The sequence below is a fragment of the Schistocerca americana genome, chromosome X, assembly GCF_021461395.2.
Source record: "Schistocerca americana isolate TAMUIC-IGC-003095 chromosome X, iqSchAmer2.1, whole genome shotgun sequence".
NCBI lineage: Eukaryota > Metazoa > Arthropoda > Insecta > Orthoptera > Acrididae > Schistocerca > Schistocerca americana.
This window is the reverse complement of record NC_060130.1, coordinates 848,593,149-848,612,251: the sequence shown is the minus strand read 5'-3', so window position 1 is coordinate 848,612,251 and position 19,103 is coordinate 848,593,149. Positions and strand designations below refer to the sequence as shown.

Here is a 19,103-nt window from a genome sequence, read left to right as displayed (position 1 = left end):
GGAATACAAACATATCAAAAATGAGATTGACGGGAAGTGCAAAATGGCTAAGCAGGAATGGCTAGAGGGCAAATGTAAGGATGTAATTTAAGCATGTTATCACTAGGGGGTAAGATAGATGAATCTAAAGGAAACTTACAGAGACCTTTGGAGAAAAGAGAACATCCTGTACGAATATCAAGAGCTCAGATGGAAAACCAGTCCTAAACGGGAAAGGAGGAAGGTTGAAGGAGTACACACAGGATCTATACAAGGGTGATATACTTTAGGGCAATATTATGGAAATGGAAGAGGATGTAGACGAGGATAAGATGGAAGACATGATACAGCATGAAGAATTTGACAGAACACTGAAAGATCTAAGTCAAAACAAGGCCCTGGGAGTAGACAACATTCCATTAGAACTACTGGAAGCCTTGGGAGAGCCAACCATGGCAAAACTCTTCCATCTGGAGCAAAATGTATGAGGCAGGTGAAATACCCTCAGACTTCATGAAGAATATTATAATTCCAATTCCAAAGAAAGCAGGCGCTGACAAGTGTGAAAATTACCAAACTATCAGTTTAATAAGTCATAGGTGCAAAATACTAACAAATTCTTTAGAGACAAATGGAAAAATTGGTAGAAGCTGACCTTGGGGAAGATCAGTTTGGATTATGTATAAATGTAGGAACAAGCGAGGCAATACTGACCCTATGATTTATCTTAGAATACACACATCAAAAAAAGGTTTGCATCACCTTGGTTCCAAGATTTCTTGAACCTGTATAGAAAACTGGAATACAGATGACCATAAACATTATTTCTGCCCTTTTTGTTGCTCATGAAAACCACACATTGCATGGTGTATCACCATACAGCGAGACCTTCAGAGCTGGTGGTCCAGATTGCTGTACACACCAATATCTATAATACCCAGTAGAATGTCCTCTTACAAGGGTGCATGCCTGTATTTGTCATGGCGTACTATCCACAAGTTCATCAAGGCACAGTTGGTCCAGATTGTCCCAATCCTCGATGGCAATTCAGCGTAGATCCCGCAGTGTGGTTGGTAGGTCACATTGTCCATAAACAGCCCTTTTCAATCTATCCCAGGCATGTTCAATAGGGTTCGTGTCTGGAGAACATGCTGCACACTCTAGTTGACCAGTGGAGTAAGTCAGCCCCACATAATGTCACCCCAAAACAGCAGGGAACCTCCACCTTGCTGCACTCGCTGGACAGTGTGTCTAAGGCATTCAGCCTGATCAGGTTGCCTCCAAACACGTCTGACGATTGTCTGGTTGAAGGCATATGCGACACTCATCAGTGAAGAGAACATCATGCCAATCCTGAGAGGTCCATTCAGCATGTTGTTGGGCCCATCTGTACTATGCTACATGGTGTCATGGTTGCAAAGATGGACCTCGCCATGGACGTCGGGAGTGAAGTTGCGCATCATGCAGCATATTGTGCCCTGTTTTAGTCATAACACGATGTCCTGTGTCTGCACGAAAAGCATTATTCCACACGATATTGCTTTCGGGGTTCCTCCGAGCCATAAGCTGTAGGTAGTGGTCATCCACTGCAGCAATAGCCTTTGAGCAGCCTGAGCAAGGCATGTCATCGACAGTTCCTATCTCTCTGTATCTCCTACATATCAGAACAACATCGCTTTGGTTCACTCGGAGATGAGCGCCCTTCCTGGCACAAAGTAACAATGCGGACACGATTGAACCGCAGGACTGACCGTCTAAGCATGGTTGAACTACAGACAACATGAGCCGTGTACCTCCTTCCTGATGGAATGACTGGAACTGATCGGCTGTCGGACCCCCTTAGTCTAATAGGCACTGCTCATGCATTGTTGTTTACATCTTTGGGCAGGTTTAGTGGCATCTCTGAACAGTCAAAGGGACTGGGCCTGTGATACAATATCCCCACAGTCAACATCTATCTTCAGGAGTTCTGGGAACCGGGGTGATAAACTTTTTTTGACGTGTGTATAAGGAAAGGCAAACCAACGTTAATAGCATTTGTTGACATAGAGAAAGCTTTTGACAATGTTGACTGGAATACTCTCTTTCAAAATCTGAATGTGGCAGGGATATAATACAGAGAGCAAAAGGCTATTTACAATTTGTAAAGAAACCAATGGCAGTTATAAGAGTCGATGGGCATGAAAGAAAAGCGGTGGTTGGGAAGGGAGTGAGACAGGGTTTTAGCCTATCACCAATGTCATTCAATCTGAATATTAAGCAAGCAGTAAAGGAAAGAAAAGAAAAATTTGGAGTAGGAATTAAAATCCAGGGAGAAGAAATAAAAACCTTGACTTTGCTGATGACATTGTAATTCTGTCAGAGACAATGAAGGACTTGGAAGAGCAGTTGAATATAATAGACAGTGTCTTGAAACGAGAATATAAAATGAACATTAACAAAAGCAAAACAAGGATAATGGAATGTAGTCGAATTAAGTTGGGTGATGCTGAAGGAATTAGATTAGGAAATGAGACACTTAAAGTAGTAAAGGAGTTTTGCTATTTGGAAAGCAAAATAACTGATGACGGTCAAAGCAAAGAGGATATAAAATGTAGACTGACAATGGCAAGGAAAGCATTTATAAAGAAGAGAAATTTGTTATCATCGAGTATAGATTTAAGTGTCAGGAAGTCTTTTCTGAAGGTATTTGTACGGAGTGTGGCCTTGCATAGAAGTGAAACATGGACGATAAATAGTTTAGACAGGAAGAGAATAGAAGCTTTTGAAATGTGGCACTACAGAAGAATGCTGAAGATTAGATGGGTAGATCACATAACTAATGAGGAGGTACTGATTAGAACTGGGGAGAAGAGGAATTTTGGCACAACTTGACTAGAAGAAGGGATCGGTTGGTAGGACATGTTCTTTCTGATGCATCAAAGGATCACCAATTCAGTATTGGAAGGAAGTGTGGAGGGCAAAAATTGTAGAGGGAGACCAGGAGATGAATACACTAAACAGATTCAAAAGGATGTAGGTTGCAGCACTTACTCGGGGATGAAGATGCTTGCACAGGATAGAGTAGCATGGAGAGCTGCATTAAACCAGTCTTTGGACTGAAGACAACAGCAGCAACAATAACAACAATAACAACAACAACAAATTTATAAACAGATGCATACTGGTACTTGTAATTGTATACTGTAAAATGAATATTGTTGTGCAAGACATAGTTCAATTGCTATTATAATATGCTTGTGTGAACTTAGAGCTAACGATTCTATTCTTAGATATCTACTTTTTGACTAGGTGATTAATGGTGCAAAAACTGGAGCTAGTAAAGATTTCCAGTTCAATGAGTTTGCGTAATATTTCAAATTGTTCACAAGAAATACGAAAACAACTAAGAAAACTGTGTTCACATGACCATAGTTCCTTCCAAAGATTTTTATTAATATGGTATGATCACATTCTTTGTTTTCTCAAAGAGAGTGCAACTAAAAGCAACAATTAGTCATCATCAGAATGACTGCTAATATTTACTGAACAGCAACTGACTCACTCACAACAAGCACCATTCAATACTGAATCGCTTAGCCTTGCCTATGACCTGATTCACCACAGCCAATGGCTACAGGCAACAAAACACACACACACACACACACACACACACACACAGAGAGACAGAGAGAGAGAGAGAGAGAGAGAGAGAGAGTCCCTCCCCCCCCTCCCCCCCCCCCCCCCCCCTCCGTACATTAGCTAAATAAGACAATTTTATTTTAATTTTTTTTTTTAAATAATGAGCAGTGTACACTCCCATCCCATCTGGAAAGAAATAATGCCAATGTATATGTGGGAATGATACATAAAAAATGGAAAGGTGGGAGTAGAAAAACTGAAAAATAAAAGTGATATACATGGGCTTCTCAAAATGTGAGATAGGAAATGGCTGAAAGGAAGGGAGGGAAAGGGAAGGGAAAATACAAAGAAAATAAAGCTGCAAAAAACAGTTGAGCGAAACCCAATTTAAGTTACAACTATGTACATGAAAAGAAGTAAAAATGTGTTGGATGAAGGGATAGTGGAAAAGGTAAACTATAGCCTATCAAATTGTATTCCAGAAAATGTCCAACAGTTCTGAGGGTTTACTGGTGGTCTAATGAATGTACACTGATGTGCAAAACCGATGGACAAAAGTAACTTCCGCCTGATGTGTCACTGCTACATAACACAGTTCGATGAAATTTGGATTATACATTGAAAGAACTGCTACAGTATAGTACAGAAGGTAACTGAAAGAAATAAGGAATGAGATGAATAGATGTGACACTTTTATTCAAAGACAATAATTAAACTAAAGCCTCGATGATTCATGATGATCCCCTGGGCATCACAACAATTGGATATGGTTTTTAATAGGGTGTGTGATCTCACAATGGCAACAATATTCGTAAGGAGTTCTTGTTATAGGACATCCCATTCCTCCAACAGTGCAGTTTACAACTGCTGGATGGTCATCGGTGCATGTGGACATGCTCCAAAATGTCTTTCCCAACAAGTGCTCCATGATACTTAATTCGGGGTGGGAGGGACTGGCAGACCAGTCTGTTTGCTGAATATCCACTCATTCATAGAGCTCCTCCAGTAGATGTGGTCATGCATTGTCACCCTTAAAAATTAAATCACAGTCAAATAGTCGAATGCAACCCCTTTGAAGATATATGCAGAGAAGGAGTACAGTGTCAAAATAACACTGGCCAGTGAGGGTGCTGCGTTCACAGACTAGGATGTTGGTACACCTATGCAACATTGTGCCTCCATACACCACAACATCTGAACCACCAGAACGATCCTGTTTGACAATGTTGGATATACCCTCACGTGGCGAGGAGTGGGAACATGTAATACACCCTGGAACATTGTCGAACATGATCATTTCAGTGGTCCAGGTATTATTGGACAAGGAGGTGTTATGTTGCATGGGCACACTGACCTCTTAATTTCTTAGCACAGTACACTCACTATTCAACATTATTCAGGGTGCGTACACGGACAAAAAAAAAAAAGTTCCTGGATTTTTCCCTGAGTTCTCGATTAAAACACACTTTCCTGAGTGAAAGCAAGTTTTTTCCATGTTAAATGACAATCTACTCTTCCTTGGAGGGTAAAGCGTATCAGTCCTTTGAATGCTAAAGGTTTTATACACCAGCATAGAACTTCCAACACTTTAGGAAATGAAACCCAGCAAAAAAAAAAAAAAAAAAAAATGTGTTTCGGAAAGATCTTTGATACGTGGCAATGTTTACATTGCACATTTTCATATTTTGAAAATAGAAATATGAATTCCACTAAATACAGCTAGGTAGCTTCTGAAGCACTGAAATCCAGATTGCAATGTGCTTTGTCTGCCAATCATAGCTCATGTCATTTGATCTCGCCAGCCAATGACAGCAGATATTCAGGCCATAGGACATGTGATGTAGTCAGCCAATAGCAACATCACTGTTAAGTAGCGCAAACACACAACTAGGAAAAGTTAATGGTTTAAATTAATACACATACAGTACAGCTACAAGAAACACAACACAAATATGTCAGTCAAATTTTAAACAATGGCATAAATGGCTGGTCTTCAGAGTCCAAAATTTTTCTATGTGGTTGACCTTCAAAGTGTTTGATAGGGGTGTTTTAAGAAATTCATCTCACATCTTGCATAAATGGAAATTTACTTTGAAAGTAATGCTTCTAAAATCACCATTCACAATATTTTTCTGCAACCTGTTAAGGGCCCCACACAAGCAGCGATCCATTGAATGTGATACTGCCTATAATCAGTTTCTCGCCTTGAAACCCTAGACAAGAGATTTGCCAAGAAATTTCAATCAGTATTACCAACGTATCTGTGTCGAGAAGTTCTGCGACATTTACTGGCAGTTGCAGCTGATTTAGGTATCTTCAAGAATACTTGCAAAACAATTTTTTTTTTTATGATAATGATAATTTATTAAATTTGTTTTGAATTCTTTCCTTAGGAACTGTAAGTTACTTTGCAGAATATATTAAATTTTTCACTGATTTCAAATGGGTTGAGTACATCACTCCAGTGTGCTAATGCAATTCATTTTATGTTTATTAGTTCTCAATTTCTTTTTATTCATTAGTCTTATAATTTAATTGAAAATATTTAGACAATTTACTCGATGAGTCCATAGAGATGTTGTCAATAGCAGCACTGCTGATTACCGTAAGCCATACTGGAAAGCCATTCATGAATGACAGCACAACATGTCAAATCACAGGACACACACAATTTAGCAGTCAGGGCGTGTGGGATAACCATGAGAGTGCTCCTGCTGTCATACGAAATTGCACCCCAGACCATAACTCCAGGTGTAGGTCCAATGTGTGTAGCATGCAAACAGGAAATCAACGGAAGATGAAGTAAATGAAGTGATAAAGACCTGCAAAAAAAAAAGCTAAGAATAAATATGTTGTAGCCGTAATGGTGAACATCGCCGAAGCTTTCGATCACTTATGGTGGCCAGCACTTTATAAGCGCCTGATGGACTTTGACTGCCCATAAGCATTACACAACTGTTACGAACTATTTTCAAAACAGAGAAACAACTCTGCCATACCCAGGTACATGTCAATGACCTGATGATCCTTGTGAAGGGAAGTTCCAGAGGCAACCTGGAAGTTTGATGGAACATAGTCCTTCAACAATTACCTTAGTGTTACCAAGGAGTTAAATTGCCTTTTGAGCCTGAAAAGACCTTGTACGTGTTGATAAATGGAAACTTTTAAGAGGCAAAGTCATGAAATTAAGCAACAGGTCCACAAAAAGAAAAGCAGTCACCATATAAGTAGGCAATTTCTTAGCCAAGTGACAATATTATAGTGCATATATTGAAGAAATGAGCAACAGATGCAGGAACATGATGAACAAAATTATTAGTCTAGTCAGTTATGATTTAAATACCATTGCAAACAATAAGAACATGTTGTAATGCTAACCTAACTGCAATAATTGGATATTGTGCAAGTTCTTGGGTCCACAGACTACTACTCTTAACACCAGCAAAGGTAGTTAACAGGGTGCAAAATGGAATGCTTCCACATCTACATGACTACATTGCGTTCCACATATAAATGTCTGACAATGGGTTCAATCTTCTTTCACACTATTTCTCTACTGTTCCCTTGAACATCAAATGGGGAAAAAAGGAGCACTTAAATTTTTCTACGCAAACTCTGATTTATTTTATTACGACGATCATTTCTCCCTATGTAGGTGGGTGTCAACAGAATATTTTCACATTTGGAGGAGAAATTTGGTGATTGAAATGTTGTGAAAAGATATTCCTGCAACGAAAATTACTTTTGTTTTAATGATTGCCATCCCAACTTGTACATCATATCCATTTCATGATAGAACACAATGAGCTGCCATTCTCTGAAATTTTTTGATGTCCTCCATCAATCCCGACTGGTAAGGATTCCATACCATACAGCAGTACTGTAGCAGATGACGGAAAAGCTTAGTGTAAGCAGTCACTATGGTAGACCTGTTGCATCTTTTTAAGTGTTTTGCCAATAAAAGTAAATCTTTGGTTCATCTTCCCTACAACATTATCTATTTGATTGTTCTAATTTTTTATCTGTAATTGTAATTTCCAGATATTTAGTTGAACTGACAACCTTTAAATTTGTGTGATTTACCATGTAACCAACATTTAACGGACTACTTCGAGAACTCGTGTGGATTATCTCATACTTGTCATTATTTAGAGTCGGCCATTTTTAACACTGTCTTGTATAAATCATTTTGCAAATGGTTTTGATCTTCTGATGACGTTACTATACAGTAAATGAGAGTATCATCTGCAAACAGCTGTTCAGATATCAGTTAGTATAAATTGTGACTTTCTGACAAGAAACCACAAATCCAGTAACACAACTGAGACAATAGTGCAAAGTCGCACAATTTGATTAGAAACTACTTGTGAGGAGCAGTGTCATTAGTCTTCTGTAAATTCATAAATATGGAATCAACGTGTGTTCCCCTGTAGGTAGCACTCCTTAATTCATAAGGATAAAGAACTAGTTTTGTTACATAAGAGCAATATTTTCTGAATCCACGCTGATTATGTGTCAATAGATTGTTTTCTTTGAGGTAATTCATAATGTTCGAAAACAGTGTATTTTCCACAATCCTCCTGCAAATCAACATCAATGATATGGGTCTGTAGCTCAGCAGATACTTCTATTTCCTTTCCTGAATATTGGTCTGACCTGCAAAACTATCTAGCCTTTAGGTACTAATTTTTCATAGAGCAAGCAGTTTTATATGATTGCTAAGTATGGAGCTATTACATCAGTGTACTCTGAATGGAACCCAACTGCTATACAATCTGGACTGTAAGACTTGGCTTTATTAAATAATTTAAGCTGCGTCAGTACACCAAGGATATCTGCTTCTCAGTTAGTCATGTCATGTCATGTCAGTAGCTATTCTTACTTCAAGTTTTTGAATGTTTACTTTGTCTTCTTTGGTGAACAAATTTCAGAAAACTACTTCAGCTGATGAGAGCTTTTCGTACAGTGTCAACTGAGGCATTGCAAGTAATACCTCGAATACGTCCACTCGGACCTCCAGATACAGAAGAAAGTGGCAATGTATTGGCCGAAGAAACAAAAATACCATAAATCACAAAATTATAAGGAAAGCGGGCTGCAAGCAAGCAGCAAATTCACAATCTGACCCTCCACCTGTGACACATCTATGGTTTTGTCTCAAATGTAAAAATAAAACAATCACACACACACACACACACACACACACACACAGGGAATGAGGCACCAGAATCCCTCAAGAGGCTTGACACACTTCTTGATGGGTTATGGGCCTTGCGCCACCTACTATCCACTTAACTGCAGGTACATTTAGAGGTTTCTAAATGTACCTGCAGTTAAGTGGGCATGCCTGAACATACTCACTGGGGATGTCCACAGGATGCCAATTTTGCTGATACTAATCAGCAGCAGCTGAACCGGCACAGAAGACTTGGTGCCAACAAGACACTCCTCTGCGAGGCAGAAAGGCAGAGGCTGGACAATACTGTTGATGCTATTTCAAGAAAGGCTGGGGTAGCATCTTACATTACCAATCAACCCCCATCTAGTGCACTGCAGTAGGTTGTGACAGAAGATTGAGAAGCAACACAGTGAAGACAGTTGAGGTCAACAGTTGTGGCAGATGAACAGCTAACATAGCATGGATAGCAATCTGAACAACACCACTGCACTGTAAGTGTACCTGTAGGCAGTGTCTCATCACCCAAGGAAACAGATCTGGAGTGACTATAATCCTCACTGGCAACTCCCTCCACACCGGGAAGCTGTTCCCTGCAACTAAGGAACCGGCAGGATGTGCCTACGAACTGGGGAGCAGTGGAGTGCATTGTGGAATGTGGTAGATAAGCACTGTTTTTGTTATAATAGTGGTAGACAGATTTGATAGTAGGTGTAGGTTTTATTTATCAATAGTAGAAATTGCTATGGAAATGAGAAGCAGTGTTGTTTGGATGTAATAATACATATTGTATAATTAGTTTCTGAAGTATAGAGAGAACATTGCTGTTGGTAGTTATAATATGTGAATGAGTGAATACAGGCCGTGTTTAAATTTTAAGTAACATGCTACGATGTAATAAATAAAAATCTCAAGCCCTGGTCTTCAAAAAATATGACAAAAATACAACTGAATATTTTGCAGTGCTTGGAAATAGTATAGTATGAAGATATAAGGAAAGTATGATTTCCTTTATTTACTGATAAACCGTGTTACACAATTCAGGAAACAGGTCTAGTAACGGGAGTTACACAGCAGTTAAATACAGGACCACACGTCAGGTAGCCACTAGCAAAGCATTTTTACCCCTCTGAAGAAGTGCCCCTCTGAAGAAGTGCCCCTCTGAAGAAGTGCAGTATGGCCGATCTAGTGCGAGACAAATAGAATGTTGTCATCTCTGAAAAATGATGTATTTGCTTTTCATAGCAAAAAGCATGTACATAACAATACTACTGTGATAAAACAATTCATTGCTCAGAATGGTTATTAATATCTAGGATTTATCTTTTTTTGCTGTTGTAATAGAAGCAGTAGTTGAAGTGTTATCAGTAATTATAAAAGATGAAAACAGAAGTAATACTTGCATCTTTTTTACATGACAGAAGCAGATGTAACAAAGGCTGTTGCTGCTGCTGCTGCTTAAGGGCTGAAGAGATTAAACTTCTACCATCACCAGCCTCTTATTTACCCTCTCCCCTCCCCCGCCCCAGAAGAATCTATGTGCCCCATCTGTCTGCATCTACAGTTAATCCTAGGTGCAAGTGTGAAAACATTTTCGAAATGTTTTTATAGCAGGTATCTGAAGCGGAATGTGGGTATCAGTCCAATATTTACCCACTGGGATATGGGAAAAGAGGTAAAAATCATGTGCAGGCTGGCCAGTTCACCAGACCTCACAGTTAATCTGTGAAGCAAATATGATCCAGATCAGGCTTATTTCCCCGAATCCCAGAAGCAGTTTGTTAATGCACTCAGCTAACCAGGTGGATGAGGCAAAAAAGGCTAAAGGAGAATGTGACCAAGGTGATACTAACTGAGTCTTTTTCTAGACCAGGAAAGATGATGTAACTGTCAATAGAAAGTGATACAAGAGAAAATTTACATTGAGAGTGATGTCACAGCAATGACTCCAGCAGCTTTGCAGCTTGAGATATTAAACACAGCAGTTATGAGCATGAAATTCTGTCCTTTATGTGGCACCTTTCCATACCCATATGTTGTTGCTAAATATAACCTCTGAGACACCCACACAAAAAAGCTCATGTTAAGAGTCAACACACACTACAATCAACATAACTAATTGAAAATGTCATCAGAATACAATGATGTACATCCTTTCGAACATGAAACCACAGAAACTGCATAGAATTGTAACATATCAGAATAGTAGTTATTGCTGATTTGAGCCCAGGTGCTCCCTGTGAACTGTTAACACAGGATACATTCAAACAATATGTTCATGCCTATGAAACACCTGCATAGCAACACTGTTTTGTAGTTCACCATTTAGGATTCCTTTTTGAGGAGGAGGAGGAGGAGGAGGAGATTAGTGTTTAATGTCCCGTCGACAACAAGGTCATTAGAGACGGGATTCCTTTTCAAGTCAAGTTCTTAATCTCTTTACATTAAATGGGACAACATACACTGCAATATTTCTACAGAGAAAAGAATTTTGAACTTTCTGGTATGAGTTAAAGCTTTGTGTGAAAAATACTTCCCCATTTATAAAGCAGTAAACATAATATGATCACACCAGTCTTGAGTTGTGGCATCCTGGAGCACAGATGCAATCTGGCACTGAACAAGAATGTTCACACTTTGGGACAAAAATGTAAGCCTTGATGAACAATTATGTTCCAATTCATTTATTAGCTACTGTTTGCAAAACACCTTAATTTCATTTGTTATGTTTCTCTTTAATTCATCTCAACTTAAGAATTTCACTTATTTACACCAACATCCCACTGTGTCACATACTAGTGAGATGTAAAAACCATCACAATCTTAGTCATGAACTAAATGCCAAAAAGTGCCAGATATTGTGCTGGTAGTTGTATATCCCTCGTGTACAATACACTGATCCATGGACATTCATGCCAGATGAAGCTAGAAACTTATACCAACAATGTTAAACAGCTTATTCTAGCATTCACTGATACGTATAACAGAATCAATGAATAAATAGGTTAGTACACAATGTACTCGATTGTTAGCCATCCATAAACAAAATAAAAAGAGATGAAAATTGATAACACAATACAATTGCAGGGCAAACTACATAACTGCCTAAGCTAAAGGACCTGATAAAACTACGGTGTAGGCTGTAACTAATCAATAGTAGAAATAAGGTAATTCCTGTGAACTTACCTCTATAGAAAAACAGTTGGAACACATGTAGAATAATCAGGACAGGAAAGAAAGCATTGAGATGAACATCAAATGCATAACCCCACTCAACATCCTGATCTCGACATGACGGTTTTATCATGTATCTGTTAGTAACAAACCTAAAAAAAAGAAATTACGATTTTGTACTTACAGTCTGCTATTACCCTACAATTTACAAAGTTGAAACCAACATTCTAAGACATTTGCAAAAAGAAAATGTGTTTAATGTAGTTTATTTACATTTTTAAAACATTTGATCAATTCTACAAACAGTTTGAAATGTGAACTTATAATTACAAACACAATTACTATCACTGGTCACTAACTTTTTCATTTGAAAGCAAAAAAGATGAACAACCAATCGGCAAGCAACAGACCATATTTAGAAGACCTGTGGTATGATAGGAGCCAGTTAGACACACTGCTTTCCTTTGCAAGTCTCTCAGATGTGATACTGTACATCTGACATACGCACACGATACTTACAACTGTTTTGGCAGTAAACAGTGTTTCTAGCTGTGGAATAGCTATGGATGACAGGGTATGCCACCTATGAAATCCAGGAGGGAATGATTTTTCCACAGTCTACCTTGTCTATGGTCACTACAAGTACCACGAATAGTAGAAATTTCATACACTGCCTTTTGTTGTACTGGATTTTAATTGCAGATATGACAGGCCACAGTGTAGCAGATTATTAGCCAATTCGATGCTGTAAGAAGCTGCATGTGAGCAGCCATACAATTTAGAACAATCTATACTCGTTATGGGTTGCAGGAACCAGCAGCACACTTGAATAACTCTGATACATATATATAAAAGACCACAGTGCTTGGCATGATCACAAAAAAACCATCACAGAATATTTTATAAAAAGGTAAACAAACCACCTGGCTTTTGAGTTGTGGTAAATCTTAGTACAGGTTAATGACGGGGGACAAGCGCATTGAAAAATATGTATGGTGATGCACCTGTCTTTTCAGTTTGGTACAGTTCAGGCCAGTGGTGGTGGAAATTTTTACATGGGATGAATGGGATGCCTGATATGTTTGTTACTACCAATCACAAGGAAATGATACAGACATCTGCTGGCACAGCATGAGAACCAGATTGTCCACCTCAGCAACCTGTTTGAGATATGAAAAAACAGATACTTTCATCATGCTACTGTAAACAACTGGAATGTTCACATCTTGGACTGCAAAAACTGATCTGCTAAGAGCTACTGAGAATGCATGGATCATGTGTCTTGTCAAGTCATTGCCACAGCATGCATGTCAGAATTGTTATTGGGGTGACAGGGCCTGTCCTGCATTACTTTTTTTCCCCTAGCAAAACTGAATATGTGAAAAGGGAAAATGGTCAAACTGATAAAATATAGCTTTCAGCGTTATACATCATTAGCTGCTTTCATTATCATCATGATACCAAAGGTGGATTTTATAATTACATAATATCTGCTACTTCCTGACTAATCTGTTCAGTTTACGGCACAGGATTTCTCACTGGTATCTCTTAGAGCTATCACAGTGGAATGTTCCCAATGACTCATACAAGATGGCATGGCTTAAACTATCACAGACAACTGCTGTATCCATATCTTCTTCTTCTGGCACCAATGTTATAAGAACATGGGAGGATAGCAGTGTTCATTACTCAATCTGCTGGAGCTATGTCTGGATAGTATCATTTTAAAAAGAGAATGGTTTTTATGGAACCAGGGACAGTAACGTTTAGCTGTTATTTCTGCGTGTAGGTCCCATATTTGTTCAGAACCCTCTGCAATTGCAGAGAGCTTCAGCTTGGTTGTTTGGCTTGATGGTTTAAAGGACCAAACTACTAGGTCACCAGTCCCTTTGCCTTCGAACAAACAGGTCTGTATGACTGTAGATCAGAGGTAGCCTACTGCACAAAACTCAGGGGAAGAGAAAACCGAGATTTACTAACATCAGCAAAGTTGAGGTAAAGGACAAAAAGAAGACAAGGAGGCAAAGGAAGAAAGGGAAGGAAGGTGCCTCATCTAGGGAGCAGCCGGAAGCCCCTGATAGCAGAGTGCAATGAGGGGACATACACCCCCCAGCCCCTGCCATTTAACAGAGGTACTTTACTCTGAGATTACCTTGGAGAAACAAAAGATGAACAAGTCTTAACACACCACATGAAGGGGAGGGGGGAGGGGGAGGGGGGAGAAGAGTAAAAGAGCAGGTAATGAGAGGGTCAGGATGGACTATCAAGCCCAGAAGGCTGCAGCCCAGTTTGGGAAGAGGCGCATATGAGTGTTCTGCCAATCCCTCAATGGGCTGATAAGGCTAAGCAGCCCTCCCTTAAAGAGCGTGGTAAAAGAACGTGTCATAAATAAAACCTAAAAACCTAAGTCAGCTGTGGGGCATCATCTCCTAACACTAGTGGTAGGGAATCAGGGACATTAAGAGTCTTCTGTAGGGTCGCTAGGTTGGGACAGCCCAGCAAAATGCAGACTTCCGTCAAACAAGAACCATGACAGTGGGGTGGGTCCTCACTACGGAGGAGATGACCATGAGGCAGCCAAGTATGGCCAATGCAGAGCTGGTAAAGGACAGTGGAGTCCTTGCGAGAGCCCAGCAGGAGGAACTCCACAGATTCGTAGTCTCCTTTATCACCTGTAGTTAGTATGGTAAAGTCAGTGTGAGCATTCCATATTCCAGGCACCTAAAACTTGTCAGCGTAATACCAATTGGAGGTCTGTTTCCAGAATTCCAATCTCAAGAGTCAGTTTACTGGTAGCCAGTTTGGCCAGACTATCAGCAAGTTCATTCCCTGGGATCCTGACATGGCCCAGGGTCCAGATGAAGGTCACTGAGCATCCACACTGTTCAAAGACATACAGGGAATCCTGAATAACAATGACCAAGGGATGGTGATGGTAGCACTGGTCAAGATTTTGCAAACTGTTCAAGTCGCTGTAGATGAGAAAGGACACACCAGTGCAGGAATGGATATGTTCAAGAGCACAAGAGATGGCTACCACCTCCGCAGTGACAACACTGCAGCCATCTGGCAAGGAGAGTAGTTCAGTATGTCCTACATGAGTATAAGCAAAGTCTAGATGATCAGCAACCATCGAGCCATCAGGGTAGACAACTTCTGGATCTTGGGATGTGCCAAGGACGGAGAAAAACTGGTGGCGCAGGGCCTTGCGATGAACCAAGTCTTTCGGACCTTGTGATAGGTCAAGACGAAGCTATGGCTGAGGGATGCTCCATGGGGGTATATGGCAGTGGGTCTAGAGGAGATGCGAAAGAGGAAACAACTGAAGTGCAGAGAGGATAAACTGGATGCAGAGTGCAACTGTAATCCCTGATTGAGACTGTCATTGCAGGAGACTGATTACAGTGTTTGGAAAGAGAAGACAGTAATTCAGATGCTTAGTGGAGCAGTGAATGAGAGTACTGTAACTGGCCAGCTGTTGTTGATGCCTGATCTGCAATGGGAGGGACCCAGCTTCCATTAGGAAGCTGTTCACAGATCTAGTTCCAAAGGTTCCTGCCGCAAGTCGAACCCCACAGTGGAATGTTGGATCCAATATCTGCAATGCTGAGGGCGATGTCAAACTGTATGCCAGACACCCATAATCAAGGTGAGATTGTACCAGGGCTTTGTACAGCTGCAGAAGGGTAGAGTGATTTGCACCCCAACTGGTGTTACTAAGGCAGCAAATTGTATTAAGGTGCAGCCAGCACTTTTGCTTAAGATGGCAAAGATGGGGAATCCATGTCAACTGAAAATTGAAGACCAGTCCTAAAAAGCTGTGTGTCTTCACCACACTGAGTAGCTGGTCGTCGAGGTAAAGTTCTGGTTGTAAGTGAATTGTACATTGACAGAAGTGCATGACGTGAGTCTTGGCAGTGGAAAATCTAAAGCCATGGGTGACACCCCATGACTGAATGTTTTGTATAGAGCCTTGCAGTCGACGTTCAGTGACACCCACACCAGAGGAGCAATAGTAGTGGCAAAAGTCGTCAGCATAAAAGAAGGGCAGTACTGAGGACCTAGCAGCTGCTGCTAGACCACTGATGGCTACCAGAAAGATAGGCACACTCAGTACAGAGCAATGCGGGCACCCATTCTCTTGGATATGGTGGGGGAGGAGGAGAGGGGGTTATCAGCAGTGGAACAGCCTTGGTGAAAACCACCCTGGGACAGAGCCAGAAGTCCCCGAGACTCAAGGAGCCAACACAGCTGCCAGCTCACCATGCATTCACACAACTTACAGAGAACATTGGTGAGACTTATAGGGCAATAACTGTCCATCTCTAGATGGTGCTTACTCGGTTTCAGTACTGGGACAACGATGCTCTCTCACGACTGCAATGGGAACTCGCCCTCGCTCCGTATGCGGTTAAAGATGGCAAGGATATGATGCAGACAATCCACCAGTAGGTGTTTGGTCATTTGGTTATGAATGCTGTCTGGCTCTGGGGCTGTATCAGGCCACTGGGTTAGGACATTGACTAATTTCCACTCATTGAATGGAGCATTATATGGCTCGAGGTGGTGTGTAGCACAAAGTAATTGCTTTCGCTCCACCCACTGGTTTACAACATGAAAGGCAGGTTGATAATTCTCAGACGCTGAGGCTTGAGTATAGTGCAGATCAAAATCTTCGTTCATGGCATATGGGCCAGTACAGACAGTGCCACTCAAGATAATGCCAGGTACACCTGCAGGTGTCTGATATCCACAGAGACGTCTGATCTTAGCCTAAACCTGTAAAGGAGAGGCATGTGGTCCAATGGTTGAAACATAGCATTCTAGCTTTCATCTTTTTATTAGTGGCGAACCCGGGCATGGAGCCGCTTAAAGGCAATGAGGTGCTCCAACGATGGGTACCACTTGTGGTGTTGGAAAGTCTGCCTATGATCTCTAATGCCTCTGCAATTTCCGTGAACTACCAAGATCACGTCTTGTGTTTGGACAGGCTCGAGGAACAGGGGATTGCTAAATCAGTTGCAAAAAGAATGGCCGTAGTTGTGTTCTGGACTGCCTCATCGAAATCTCCATATGGGGGAGAGCCAAGGTCACGTCTTGAGAGCCCACCTGGGCACGTGACCAGGGGAGTGACACTGAGGGAGGGACAGGAAGATCAGGAAATGGTCACTACCACACAGCTCAGCATGGACCCTCCAGTAGATGGATGGGAGAAGACAAGGGCTGCAAATGGAAAGGTCAGTGGCCGAGTGTGTGGGGGTACCAGTACACAAGAGGCAAAGGTCAAGTTCTGCCAGTAAATTTTCGGGGTCTTTACCATGGCCAGTGACCATGGTTCCACCCCACAAAAAGGCTATGGGTGTTGAAATCACCCTAGATTAGGAAAGGTGGGGGGAGCTGAAAAACGAATGCAAACAGTATGTTCTGAGACACTTCACCATCGGGAGGGAGGTAAACATTTCAGATGGTAATATCCTGAAATCCCCTAACCCGAACAGCCACAGTCTCCAAAAGTGTATTAAGAGGCAAGAGTTCACTATATACATTGTCTGTACGTGCAAACTCCACCCGACACTCTGTCATAGGCAGCATGATCCTTATTACATCCCTGGTATCCATAGAGAGCTGGGATGTGCGTTATTAGAAACCATGTCTCCAGAAGTGCAATACAGAAGGCAGGTGAAGTGCTTAAAAGAAGATTTAGCTCAGCCACATCATAGAAAAAACTGCTACAATTCCACTGGAGAATGATGATGTTGATGTACAGTGAGGCCATGAAGAGACCATGGAGGCAGGTTATGCCTTTGGGTCACCTGCCACCACTGGTTGAGGGGTTCTGGCATCAATATATATAGGTTTCAGCTTCCATTGTGTGGTGCGAACTGGGGCCTCAGGGGCTGCCGGAATCTCTGACTCGGCCACATGAGTGGTACAGGTGGGATCTGATGGCATGGGGGCATTGGTTGGTCGTCCTTATTGGAGGACTACTTCTTGTCTTTCCTCTCCTTAGAAGATTTCAACAATCACGAGAGCTTCCCTGAATCAGTTTCAGGTAAAGGTGATGATCATGGAGCTCTGCGAGCAGCAGTCTGTAGCTCCTTCAGCCACTGGCTTGTGCCTGGTTGTAGGCCGGTGGAGACCTTTGAAGAAAGTGTATCGAGCCCTTCCTGGTGAGAGGAGCTGGAGGAAGGTGATTTCTCTCTGGCTGGGAGGTGGGTACGAACGTCTCTGGTGGGTGGGAAGCCACGGAACCCAAAGCAGGTGTGGGGGAGCAGTAAGAGGGTAGCTCCCAACCATTACGGGGGCAGGCAGGGTTGAGCACCCCTGAGGGCCCACTGCAGGAGGTGTAACAGGTGGGAATACCTTTGCCAAATGGGGCGACGTCATCGTAGCTGCAGCATACAACATTGTTTGACATGCTGGGTGTAACTGCTCGAACTACTACTTGGCCTCTTGGTAACCGAGTTGTCCAGAGCGTTGTATTCTTGTATTTTCCTTCCTCTCTGGAAAACAGTTTAATCTGATCAGCAGGGATTGGTTTTGGTTTTGGTTTTGGTTTGCTTTAGGGCACAAAAAACAACTGGGGTCATATGCGCCCAAGTAAAAACTATAGAATACAAAGACACAGAGGCGATAAAAATGATTATACATCAGCCCCTATTGACATAACAGAAGGCTGCTAAGAACAGGCATGTGAAAAAAGGGCTAAAAGAGAGACCATACAGAAACGGAGGACCAATACTAAAAATGAAATGGCCTTCGCCATATTGCTTTGGAGGATAAAAAGTAAAACACGGTCAACACCTCCCGCGTCATTTGCTAAAACAGCTGATAACTCAGACAGCAAACCCAAGCAAGAACGTAAACAGTTAAAAAATGGGCATTCCATCAGGAAGTGGCTGACAGTTAAAACTTGGGCACAATGTGTACAAAGTGCTGGGGTAATGCCACTTATCAAATGACAATGGCTAAAACGACAGTGCCCAATATGCAGCCTAGTTAAAATGCCCTCCTCCTGGTGGGAGGGCTGAGAGGTGGTAGTCCAAGCCACTGGGAGAGGCTTAATTAGCCAGAGCTTATTCCCATGAAGGGAGGACTACTGGCGATGCCAAAGGGACACCACCTCCTGACAGACGGCGACACAGAGATCATC

At 41.5% G+C, this 19,103-nt stretch overlaps 1 protein-coding gene across 1 annotated transcript in view; it reads right to left on the bottom strand.

Moving 5' to 3' along the window:
• LOC124556712 (protein unc-50 homolog A) overlaps positions 1-19,103 on the bottom strand; it is a 96,704-nt gene that overhangs the window by 11,406 nt on the left and 66,195 nt on the right. The window contains exon 5 of the mRNA XM_047130698.1: positions 11,963-12,102. Coding sequence (XP_046986654.1) covers positions 11,963-12,102 — 140 coding nt within the window. The remainder of the gene's footprint in view (positions 1-11,962; positions 12,103-19,103) is intronic.